Genomic DNA, 12,674 nt, shown 5'->3' on the forward strand with positions numbered 1-12,674 from the left:
ACACAGAGGTTCTGAAGCCTCTAGCTGTTGCATTGACATTCTACAGGGTGAAAACAAATGTTACCTAGGATTTTTAATTCCTACTTTGCTTAGCCTCAAGACAAAGCTGTTTGAAAAGATGCCTCATTTGCTTTATAATGCACACATTGTCACCAGTATCAGTGAGGCCATAGAACAGCACTTTGGATCAGTGTTAGCCAGCCATGAAGCAAAGATGGCGACCACAACCCTGCCAAAGTTCCGCTTAAGCTGGCTTAGCCCTGAGAAGAGAGAAGACATGAGGAGAACATTACTGCAGGAAGCTATTGCTCTGGAACCACTGCACAGTCCAGCTACAGTGAGAGATGACAACTCTGTGAAATCTGATGAGTCAGAGGAAAACTTTGTCTTTAATAATGCCAAATCATCATCTGACAGCACAACTCATGATGGAGTCAGAAAGTACTTAGAAGATTCAGATAACAACCTGACTTCTGACAGGCAGACTCCAGTGACAGGCAGAAATCGGAAAAGTCCCTGATGTTGTTCCCCATGATTCATCCATTAATGCTTCCATATGATCTGTCCTGAACACAGATTTGCAGAAATACCACTACCCATTAATCTAGTTTTGTCACTTCCCTTACATACTCAGACCAGACAACAAAGAAATCGTCCCAGGTTACGTATGTAACCATGGTTCCCCAACGGGAACGAGACGCTACGTCACTATGGGAACGCCCTTCAGTGTGACCAGCTCTGAATAACATGTGTAATCAGTCCAATGAATGGGCGTGACATCATAGGCGGGTGACGTAGCAACCAGGAAGCTATAAAAGCACGTGAGGTGGAACGAGCGTCAGCTTCTAGGAATGAAGCAAACTCTGGCAGGGATGCCGGAAGTATGGCCTAGAGACGCAGCGTCTCGTTCCCTTCGGGGAACCACGGTTACATACGTAACCTGGGAAGTTCCCCTTCAGGAACTCGAGCTGCGTCCGAAAAACGCTATGGGAAAGAGAATGCCCACGCCGCCAGACTTGCAAGTCCCTGTCTAGTGTGTATATAGGGAGCACAGCTAAGGCAAGAGAACAGAAGAGCCTGGAGTGGCTCGCAGATCTAAACCATAAAATCTGACGAATGTGAGGGGCGTGGACCATCCAGCTGCGTTGCAGATGTCCTACATGGACACACCTGACAAGAAGGCCTTGGAGGCCGACCATACTGCGGGTAGAGTGAGCCTTGACTCCCAATGGTGAGGGGAGATCAGAGGACTCATAAGCAGTAGTAATTACATCCACTATCCACCAACTGTGAGGGTCTGTTTTGTGGCTGGAAGATCTCTCTTAGGGGGACCATAGCATACAAACAGTTGGTCCGCCTTTCTCCACATGGCAGCTCTGTGGACGTATGCGTCCAGTGCTCGCACTGGACACATACAGTTTAGCTTCTGCTGGTCTGGCTCCCCGAAGGAAGGAGGACTGAAGGCCTGCAGTACAATAGGCTGCGGGATAACTGAGGGAACCTTTGGGACATACCTCACTCGAGGGTAGAGAAACACTTTGGCCATGCCGGGTGCAAAGTCTAAATAGAAAGGGGCCACTGAGAGGGCCTGAAGATCCCCAACTCCCTTTAGAGAAGTAATAGCTAGAAGAAAGGCAGTCTTAATCGTAAGATAGCGGCCAGCGATTTCTTCTTTCAGTAGGCTCGAAAGGAGGCTTACAAAGAGCTTCTTTCTAGCACCACAGCCAGGTCCCACATGGGGACATGGGAACGTATTAGAGGCCTCAGCCTCAGCGTACCACAGAGGAAACGTGAAACTAGGGGGTGTCTGCCCACTGATTGGTCACCGAGAGGGGCGTGGTAGGCCGCAATGGCCGCCACGTAGACCTTCAGGGTGGAGTGAGTCAAAACCCTGCAGAGAAAACAGGCATGCAGGAACTCCAACACTGTACCGACTGGGCAGTTGACTGGGTCAAATTGGCGATCTCCGCACCCAGAAGTGAAAAGTTTCCACTTCAAGGCATACAGTTTCCTCGTTGAGGGAGCTCTGGATTGGAGGATGTTCTCAACAACCTCGGTTGAGAGACCAGAAGCTACGAGATGTGCCCCCTCAGGGGCCACACCCCATAACTTCCATAGCTCTGGGAGGGGGTGGAATATCGTGCCCTCCGCCTGTGAGAGGAGATCCCCCCTGACGGGAATCTCCCATGGAGAGCCGCCGAGGAGCGGGATCAGATCTGAGAACCATACTCAGCCCGGCCGGAACGGGGCTACTAATAGAAGACGGACCCCGTCCCGGTGTACTCCTGCCAGAACTCCCAGGAGCAGAGCGATCAGAGGAAAAGCGTACAGATGAAACCTCTGCCAAGTCTGTACCATAGCGTCAAGTCCCAGAGGAGCTGGATGAACTAGAGAGAACCAAAGGGGACAGTGCGAAACAGATCCACCTGAACCTGACCAAATATAGTCCATATCTGCTTCACCACCTTGGGGTGAAGCCTCCATTCCCCGGGCCTCGGCCCCTGCCTCGACAGGATGTCTGCTCCCATATTCATATGCCCAGGAATATGTACTGCTCTTGTAGCGTATCAGACCCGAACCAGACAAATTAAAGATTTGATCGTGAGCATGGATGAAACATGAGGAGCCGAATTCCACAGAAAGGCAACAGGATGTTGTAAATCAACTCCTAGCACCACAGTCTGAAGCAAGATAACCAACCAACTCTTTCAGAGAACAGCTTTCAACATTAACACCATTAGAACAATTATTGACAATTTCAATTCGAAAAAGAGATTGTTAAATTTGGGGCAAGTAATCAAGATTGATGGTCAAAGAGATGCACAGCATGACCATCACATGTAAAAGAGTAAACAAGAGCATTGGATTGACTTCCTCCCACCTAGCAGAACCAGACTGAAATTCCTAAGGGGACCTTTTAACCTCTGGTCTCCACACAGAAACTCCTTATGTCAGAGAATAGCACAGTAACTGTCGTTTATAGATGTAGTTGCACCAAGATGAACACAAAGACTTCTTAAGGAATATCAGTCCATTGCTTAACTCCATATCATTTATGAAACCCACACATTTGACTATCATGTTTCTAATCACTTATTGTGTATGTTTTTTTAATAACTATTGAATAGCTTAAGTATTCACATTCATGTTTAGTATTTGTGTGTTCGATTCTTCTTGCTTGAAACGTTTCTGACATCAGTTATTTGTCAAATGTATCAAATTCTTATCATAGGAATCATGTCCAAAATTATACCCTGCAAGAGCGGGAAAATTCAGACCACGCGATTGATAATATAACATATGATTTATGAATGGGTAGGACAAACATCGCAACACCCCGAGCAAAGACAATATCTAATTGGTCAAGACAACATTTGAGGTGTGGCAAAAAGGCCAGTTTAAATACTCAGAACACCATCAAATTTTGCTTTTTAGCTTTGCCATTTCAGCTGCTGCTTTTAGTCATGCTTTGTCATCACTTTTAGCATTCTTCGAGCACCGTTCCAGTGTGCTTCGGCCTGCACGCCTGCTGCTACTTAGCCACGATGTGAAGAAACACCACCTAGTCTCGTCAAACTTTACTTCTATTGTTTTACTTTAGTTTCTTTTCTTTTCCGTTTGAGAGTTTCATGTTCTGAGTTCAGTTTTGTAACGCCGTGTCTCCGAGTCTGACCTCGAGTGCCCGTTCAACTTCAACCAGCCCACAACTCCGCATCATCAGCCTACGCCCAACCACGGGCTTCCCAAGACGTCACTTCAACGACTACTGAACTTCCAGCCAATCAGCAACCTCGGGAATCCCCATTTTCAACTACAGCAAAAGGGAACCCCGTTACACAGGCAATGCAAGTAACTTTACCTCCAGACTCTCATCTGTACTGGTGTATCTAATATAAATTTTAACCTCATTGAGGAACTCAGTGCGAGGGTTAATTAAGTGACTGATGATTGTTCATGTCTATGCAATTTCACGTATTGCTGTAAACTTGGGATTCCACATTTTCATTCTCTTAAACTCATTCTTCCCTAACTTACTATCTTCATGCAACTTGTGTGAATGTGAGTGTGTGTGCTTGTGTTAGATTAGTTTATATGTCTTAAATTTATCTAATAAAGCCTTATTCATATTGAAAAGTGAAGTATCTTGTGTTTAATGTTAATGTCTTAAACTGCCGATCTTGTTACTGTGCTAATTAATAGTGTTTTCACTATACTTTGGATATTAATATCCAATGCAGATTTGATGTTATACGGCTCGTTCAGTGAATCGCTAGCCGTTTCAGTGATCAGCCGTGAAACAGTGATTCTGTTCAAATTCCCTTTAAAATCTTAAATGATTCCCTCTGAGCTAAATTGACCTGTTTCCCCTTACACTCTCAGTGAAAGGAGTTTGCCCTGGGACCACACAAGGATCTGGCGTGCCAGCTGATACAGGGGTCATGAGCGCAGACCTCCTTGATGGTTGATAAGAGACCACCGCTGTGTTGTCGGTGCGCACTAACACATGATGACCTCTTAGGTCTGGGAGAAAATGATTCAATGCTTGAAATACTGCTAGCATCTCTAGACAGTTGATATGCCATGTCAGATGGCGACCACTCCACAGACCAAGGGCAGGGTGGCCACTCATGACCGCACCCCAGCCGGTGAGGGACGCGTCCGTCGCTCGCGTCACGTGGCGACAAAGGAGCTCCCAGCACTGGGCCCTGAGACAAGAACCAAGGCTTCCTCCACATGTCTAAGGGGAAAGCGGGGCCAGCACCGCGAGGAACGCTCGAGAAAGCTCCCTCCTCAAAGAGAGCCGATTCTGCGTGCTCCGCTCCCAAGCAGACCACGCACAAACTGTGTGTATCCCCGCTTGTGATGTAGCGAGAGCAGGGAGGAACACACAGCTTGAAACGCGATCCACTTTCACCCAAATGCTTTGTCTTACTATCAGCCTTTCTTGCCATGTTCTGCTTGTGCAACTTTGTATGACAGACAACAGTAAATAAGACTGACAGACACGTAATGGTAACTGACACACACACAGAGCTTCGCTGAATGACAAAAGCTGACGCTCGTTCCACCTCACGTGCTTTTATAGCTTCCTGGTCGTTATGTCACCCGCCTATGACGTCACGCCCATTCATGGGACTGATTACACATGTTATTCAGAGCTGGTCACGCTGAAGGTCGTTCCCATAGCGTTTTTCGGATGCAGCTAGAGTTCCTGAAGGGGAACTTCAAATCAGTTGTAAAAACAAAAAGACCTTTTTGTTGTTAAGTTTGGTGATGAAGGGTCACACTTGGCTAGAGACAGATAAACATTCCCACTGACCGCTAAAGGGGGACATACCCACTCCTCAGCAGAACACAATTCTACAAAAGTTTTAGATCTTTCTCATAATATAAATGACTACTGTGAAATTGAGACCAATTTACCAATCGCACAGAGACCTTTAGAATGATACCAAACATGGAGGGGAAAAACAACAGGTTCACAAGATAACACATGGGGCATATGGATATTCTTGTTTTTGGAGGAGAGGAGTGAGATGGGAAAATCATAGGCAGGGAGGGGAGAGAAGAGGGAGGGAGGAAGGGGGTTGTAAATGAGCAAGGTTATAGATGTCTTTTGTTCTCTTTGGAGATCCCTTCTCCAGATCAGTTTTATTGTTTTATGGTTTTGCGGCATGGCTTCTGTTGTGTGTGAATTCCTGAGTTTATTGGCTTCAAAAGGAATTAATTTCATATGGAAATAATTTGATTCCTTTCAGTCTTGAGGGATAAGTGACTCAGATATTAAGTCAACAGGTGTGCTTAATGTATGAATTCTGATATTTAAATTCAGTAAATATACGCTTAAAATAAAAAGACTGGAAAGCATATTTGCCTGCTGGCACTCTTTTGAGAACAGCAATGGCCCTCAGATAACTGATCAGAATGACTGATGCATCTTTATTATCTAATCCACACTTCAATCAATCAATAGAGAATATTCTTTAAATCTCTCTGCCTCTGGGTAGCAAAAAAAGTACACATTTATGTAAATTCTGAAACTGCAGACACACAAAGAGGACAGGAAATAGGATAGTCCTGATTCTGCAGCAGAGACAGAGAAAGTGGAGAAAGAGGAAAAAAAGAAAGAGCAAGAGACAGAAAAAGACTGTCTTTATTCTGACCTTGTGCTTGAGGTTGCTGACGAAGGATTTCTTCAGATGTCTTTCTCTGGGATTTCTTCATGCCATCTTTGGAATTCTGGAAGACACACACACACACACACACACACACACACACAATAATATAATATACTATAATATACTATAATATAATATAATATAAAATAAATCACATACAAAAAAATAAATAAAAATACATACTACACAAAATTAGATGTTTAACAAAATGTTTAAGCTGCTTTAACAAAAGCATATTGTGACCAGGGGCTGTCAAGCTCCAAAAAGAACAAAAATCATCATAGGTGGCGTAAAAGTAGCCCATATGACTTATGGACAGGGCCATATCCGACCATTTTGGTGCTCTACAGTATTTCTTATTGGTTCGTATTGGTATTTTTAAATAATATTAATTTCAAGATGCAATGAAAAAAAAAAAAAAAATTATTGTATTGAATGAGAGATGTATTGAATGAAAAATAAGTTTACTTTTGCAACATTCTTTGGATCAAATAAAAGTAAATTCAATTAATAAATTAAGAAAAGAAAAAAAAGCTTTGATTGTGGAACTTAGTTTACTAAAACTACAGCTTTTTTTTTTTTTTACTAATATTCAGCCTCTTAAAAGCAATTAACAAATGATTTGCTAAAATGCAGTGTTATTATATTAACATGTTACTTGTACTGGTATGCCCGTCTTTCGAATGCAAACCACAGAAAAGGTCTGTGGCACGGAAGGATCGATACATGAAAGTACACGTCCTTCCGGTCAATCGCTGCACACCAATCTCGGGGACAGACGCACCCGAAGATACGTTTCTGCATCAACATCTTGAAGGGTAGCTGATGAAGGACCCAGTTCAAAACTTGCAGATCCAAGATCGGTCGTAACCCACCGCCTTTCTTGGGTACAATGAAGTAAGGGCTGTAAAACCCCATCCTCATATCGGCTGCAGGGACCGGCTCTATCGCGTCCTTCACCAGTATTTTCACTGTAGTGTAGGGGATACCGCTGAACTTGGGGGGACGCTGGGCAAACTGAATCACATAGCCGAGGCTGATGGTCCACAGAAGCCAGCGAGACGGACTAGGTAGTGCTGACCAGGTGCTTAGAAACCGTACAAGCGGGACCAGCGGAACCACAGCCGTACCCGCAGTGGGGAAGCGAGGTGGAACACAGGGACCCAACTCGGGCAGCTTGTGAGCGGACCGGAGAGGGGTGTGAGTGTGGGGTGCAAGGCTCACCTGGTTCCACAGGTTGGCAGAGGGTGCATGAGAAGGGCCTTCGGTGATGCTCTCGAACTGCCCACTGCTGCCATCTGGCGAAGGAGGAGGATGAGTGAGGTCCGGTGCTTGGCCATCCACAACTCTCCATGCCCTCCTGGGACCCAGAGATAGAGAATTCACCATCCCCCAGAAAGCAGCTACCTCTCTCTGGGTCACTATTGTAATCCTCAAACCACCCACGCTACTGCTGGAAGTGGTTCTCGTCTGTCAGCCGCCAGAATGAGCCCCAGATCGCAGCAGCAACGGGACTCCACCCCCCTGAAGGTAGCAAAGCCTGGTTCACGGACAATCTGTCGTCTGGGTCACTATTGTAATCACTCCGCTTGCAACACCCACGGGGTACAGCCTGAAGTGCGCAACCCACTCGACTCAGGGTGCTCAAGCTCCAGCAACGGGACTCCACCCCCCTGAAGGTAGCAAAGCCTGGTTCACGGACAATCTGTCGTCTTTACAAAGACGCACCTGTGAAGCTCTGTCTTTAAGCGATATCCCAATTAGCTGGTCAAAGACGCACCCGTGAAAGGCTCTTTTAGAAGAGAAATAAAGAAAATGCATCTTTAGACGAAGTGCCCCCCAAAATCATATGTGTGTAACAGCTGTACAGGATGTAGCAACATTTCCCCAAAACTTTAAAAAGGCGTACAGGGGAATTGGGGGTGATTCTGTCCTCCGCACTTTGTTTGACCCACAGCACCAATCACAAGGCTAATCAATTCTTGGGCACGTCTGTCAAAAGCTTCAAATCTCCTGTTGCTCTTGCTCTTTGCTTTTTTGGTGGTTTGGAGGTAAAATGCACCTCAGAAAAAAGCAGAGGAAGATTATGTCCTTTTTCAAACACTGTAAGTATGTGTTATGTCTCAATGACACGAATCACGCAATCAAATTTCTATTTGCTTTTGATACTACCTAACAGACACCATAAAATATTCATAGGTTGATACAGAGCATTCTTCTTAGTATTACCATTTGATACTATCACTGTACTCTGGTACTGCAACAGGTTTCTATTTTTATTGCTCAGCCGAAGTCAAATGCGTGCCTGACATCTAGAGGACATTCTGAGAAGTAGAAGTAGAAGAGATGGACAAGTAGATATAAGTAGAATTTTTTTTCTTCAGCTCCAAATCTCTAAATGAGTTTAGAAGTAATTCACTGAAAAAGAAAAAGAAAAAAAAAATTCAGTTAAAGGACTGATTTAGAAAATAATGTACACATCAGTACTACCCAGACAGCAAAGTAAACACAAAAAGAAAATCCAGATCCAGTTTTAATAAATAATAAAGAGATTGGAGGGTGACATCCTGATTTCCAGGTATGGCACCGCCCACTCTTTTAAAATAACACTCCACACAATCTTTATTATAAATTAGTGAGCTGAATGGGTAGATGGCTCAGAAAAAGCAAGAGATGTGGATCACTCTGTATATTTCTCTATACCTGTCCTTTAACTGTATGTATGCAGCGTCAGTCCTGAGATCAGACACATGTCATCTCCAGGGGCACTTTCGGTTGAACGGCATGTACCAGGATGGAGATGTTATACTTGGAGGCCTGTTTCAGGTTCATTTCTTCACAGTTTTCCCAGATCTGAGCTTCAAAACAGAACCAGAACCACCATACTGCGAAAAGTGAGTCTGGAGCCAGAAATATGAATATACTTTTTGTCATCTTTTAACCTCAGTTAATCTGAAATGCAGCCTTGATCAAATGATGTCTTAAAAAAAAAAAAACACTGTTAATGTCACCATATAACTTTTGTTTTTCTTAGATTTGATATGGAAAGCTTCCAGCAGGCACAAACCATGGCTTTCGCAATAAACGAGATCAATAAGAATCCAGACTTACTGCCTAACATCACTCTTGGTTACAATCTTTATGACAATTGTGTGAGACTAGGAATGGCGTTCCGGGCTGCCATGTCCCTAATTAGTGGGACTGAGAAGTCCTTCTCCAACCTCAACTGTACTGGTCCTCCGCCAGTAGTTGGTATTGTGGGGGATCCAAGTTCAACTCCTTCCATTGCAATTTCCAGTGTTCTGGGACTATTTAGAGTACCTATAGTAAGATGGGATGAAAAAAGTACAAATACACTGTATGCATATTTTTGCACTTTTCAGATAAATGTTGTCCTTTGCAACCATATATATGCTTGATCTGTTTCTTCAACAAACTACATCATCATCCTCCTCATCATTATTTTTCTTTTTTTCCCTTTTTCCCCCTATCTTATGTCTTCTACCCTCTCTAACCATCTAACTTTTTAGGTTAGTTACTACGCCACCTGCTCCTGTTTGAGTGAGAGAAAAAAGTACCCCTCCTTCTTCAGAACAATCCCCAGTGATGCCTTCCAGGTGCGTGCTATGGTTCAAATATTGAGACATTTTGGATGGACCTGGGTTGGTCTCATTTACAGTGACGATGATTATGGCGTCTACGCTGCTCAGTCCTTCCACCAGGAAATGCAGCTGTTTGGACATTGTGTTGCTTTTTCTGAAATCCTGCCCCATTATAACAACCCCAGAGATATTCAGCGTATAATAGGAATGATTCAGGCCTCTACAGCTAGAGTAGTGGTTGTTTTTTCCACTTCATCCTTTTTGTTACCTTTGATGGATGAGGTGGTGTTGCAGAACATGACAGGCAGGCAGTGGATTGCGAGTGAAGCTTGGGCCACCTCTCCTGTATACCACACTCCACGTTTACTGCCCTACTTGGGGGGCACACTGGGCATTGCTGTTAGACGTGGAAAGATCCAGGGGCTTCATGACTTTTTACTTCATATTCGTCCCAGCAATGAACCAAAAAATAATATGCTAAGAATCTTCTGGGAGAACATGTTCGGGTGCAGTTATGAAACTGGGGCTACAGTGAAAGATGGAGAGCAAGTGAAAAATATATGTACAGGAGAGGAGGATCCGATCCCCACAAACACACCATACACTGATGTTTCTGGGTTGAGAGCAGCTTATAATGTCTATAAGGCAGTTTATGCCCTGGCACATGCACTTCATGACCTGATGCAGTGTGAGGAGGGGAGAGGACCATTCAGTGGGAACAGATGTGCCGACATAAATAAACTGAAACCTTGGCAGGTAAGACCCACAGCTATAGTGAAGATTCTCTTTAGGCATACAGACCAGCTTTATGTGTAAAAGCAAAATATTTGCTTTATATTAATTCAAATTTCAGATAAACATATAACACCTGTTCTGTCTACAAACTACACAGCTGGTTCACTACCTACAGAAAGTGAACTTCACCACAGGCTTTGGGGATCATGTGTCATTTGATAAGAATGGAGATGCTCTGGCCATCTATGATGTGCTGAACTGGCAGCCAAGCTCTGATGGATCAATAAGGATCTACACAGTTGGTGTGGTAAATGAAGGAGCAACAACAGGGATGGTGCTCAAACTGGAAGAGGATGCAATATACTGGAACTTTGAGACAAAAAAAGTAACTAACATTATCCATCCATTCCATCCATCCATCCATCCAAAATGTTCATCCTTTTTGCAGATACACAGTCTAAATAATAGTCAATACTATGATAGGACAAATGAGAATAATTAATAGAGGACAAGATTGTCTTTATGTAAAAGAGATGAGAAACACATAGCTGATAACAGATGATGTCTCTTTCAGCCCCCAAGGTCTGTGTGCAGTGAAAGCTGCCCCCCAGGCACCAGACGAGCCACACGCAAGGGCCTTCCTGTCTGCTGTTTTGACTGCCTGCCATGCAGAGATGGAGATATTTCAAACTCAACAGGTGCTTATTTTATTGAGGAGATTAATGTTTGCAAATTTGAATGTCACTCAGTTCCCTCTTACATTTTAACCTTCTCTCTCTTACTTAATCACAGATGCTTTTGAGTGTACAACATGTCCAGATGAGTTCTGGTCCAGTCCAGATAACAATCAGTGTGTCCCGAAAGAAGTAGAATTTCTGTCCTATGAGGAACCTCTAGGCATCTCCTTGACCACTGCATCTCTGCTTGGCACTTGCTTCTCTGGTCTTGTGATGATCGACTTCGCTCATCACCGTAACACTCCAATAGTACGTGCCAACAATTCAGAGCTCAGCTTCCTGCTGCTGTTGTCACTCAAAATGTGTTTCCTGTGTGTGCTGCTGTTCATTGGCCAGCCACAGTTGTGGACGTGTCAGTTAAGACATGCTGTGTTTGGTATAAGCTTTGTCCTGTGCATTTCCAGCATCCTGGTCAAGACTATGGTGGTAATAGCTGTGTTCAAGTCATCTCGACCAGAGGGCAAAGGAACGATGAAATGGTTTGGAGCAGTTCAACAAAGATGCACAGTTCTGCTCCTAACAGCCCTCCAGGTTGTGATATGTGCAGTCTGGCTATCAAGTGCATCTCCAACACCACATAAAAACAACCATTATATCCGCTCTAAAATAGTATATGAATGTGCTATTGGGTCAGTGGCTGGTTTTTCTGTTTTACTGGGATACATTGGACTGTTGGCAGCAGTAAGCTTCCTGTTAGCCTTCCTGGCAAGAAATCTTCCAGATAATTTTAATGAAGCAAAGTTCATCACATTTAGCATGTTGATTTTCTGTGCTGTGTGGATTGCATTTGTTCCAGCATATGTGAGCTCTCCTGGGAAATATGCAGTAGCTGTAGAGATATTTGCCATTTTAGCTTCTAGTTTTGGATTACTGGTGGCCATATTTGCCCCAAAGTGCTACATCATCCTTTTACATCCAGAGAGAAACACTAAAAATGCCATCATGGGAAGAGAAACACAAAATAAATAATTTAATATTCTGTCTGCATATCTCTGGTGTATGAAACTTCAGATCAATCAATGCCCTGCTTGTAGACATATGTATTAGTGTTCCTATTGTATGTAATTAAAACACATGACTTACAGTACATGCGGATGACTCATACAATGTCTGTTTTGCATACTGTATTAAAACATGATATACTCACTAAAGTAACAGTAAACTGTAATGAATAAATAAATAAATAAATGCTTTTTACTACAGTTTTAATTGCAGCTTTATTTGCTTAAGTGTGTTTAAGTGGGGGTTTTCATATCATTATCTCCTCTGACTTTCTATGATGTTCAAACTCAAATAGCAAAGTGACATTGATACAATGTTCAGTTTTTATCCAAACCATCATTTTGTTTGAGACTGCCATGTTGGATCAGCATTGATTTTATTGATGAAAGCTGATAGCCCACATGGGCGGAGACAGGGAA

At 43.6% G+C, this 12,674-nt stretch overlaps 1 protein-coding gene across 1 annotated transcript; it reads left to right on the forward strand.

Annotated features, from left to right (window-relative positions):
• Positions 1–8,455: 8,455 nt before the first annotated feature.
• LOC109055474 (extracellular calcium-sensing receptor-like) lies at positions 8,456–12,269 on the forward strand. Its single transcript, XM_042775054.1, has 6 exons — positions 8,456–9,073; positions 9,214–9,505; positions 9,710–10,537; positions 10,674–10,901; positions 11,091–11,214; positions 11,309–12,269. Exons 1-6 carry the CDS (start codon positions 8,832–8,834, stop codon positions 12,220–12,222), a joined length of 2,628 nt encoding a protein of 875 aa, XP_042630988.1. The 5' UTR covers positions 8,456–8,831; the 3' UTR covers positions 12,223–12,269.
• The last annotated feature ends 405 nt before the right edge of the window (positions 12,270–12,674 follow it).

This window comes from Cyprinus carpio, chromosome A18 (genome assembly GCF_018340385.1).
Source record: "Cyprinus carpio isolate SPL01 chromosome A18, ASM1834038v1, whole genome shotgun sequence".
In the NCBI taxonomy this organism is placed as follows: domain Eukaryota; kingdom Metazoa; phylum Chordata; class Actinopteri; order Cypriniformes; family Cyprinidae; genus Cyprinus; species Cyprinus carpio.

Excerpts from the sequence above, each read along its gene's own strand:
- LOC109055474 (XM_042775054.1), top strand. The coding sequence starts at position 8,832 with ATGGCTCAGAAAAAGCAAGAGATGTGGATCACTCTGTATATTTCTCTA. Across the intron at positions 9,506-9,709 it reads GACTATTTAGAGTACCTATA|GTTAGTTACTACGCCACCTG; the intron begins GTAAGATGGGAT and ends CTAACTTTTTAG. Across the intron at positions 10,538-10,673 it reads ATAAACTGAAACCTTGGCAG|CTGGTTCACTACCTACAGAA; the intron begins GTAAGACCCACA and ends CAAACTACACAG.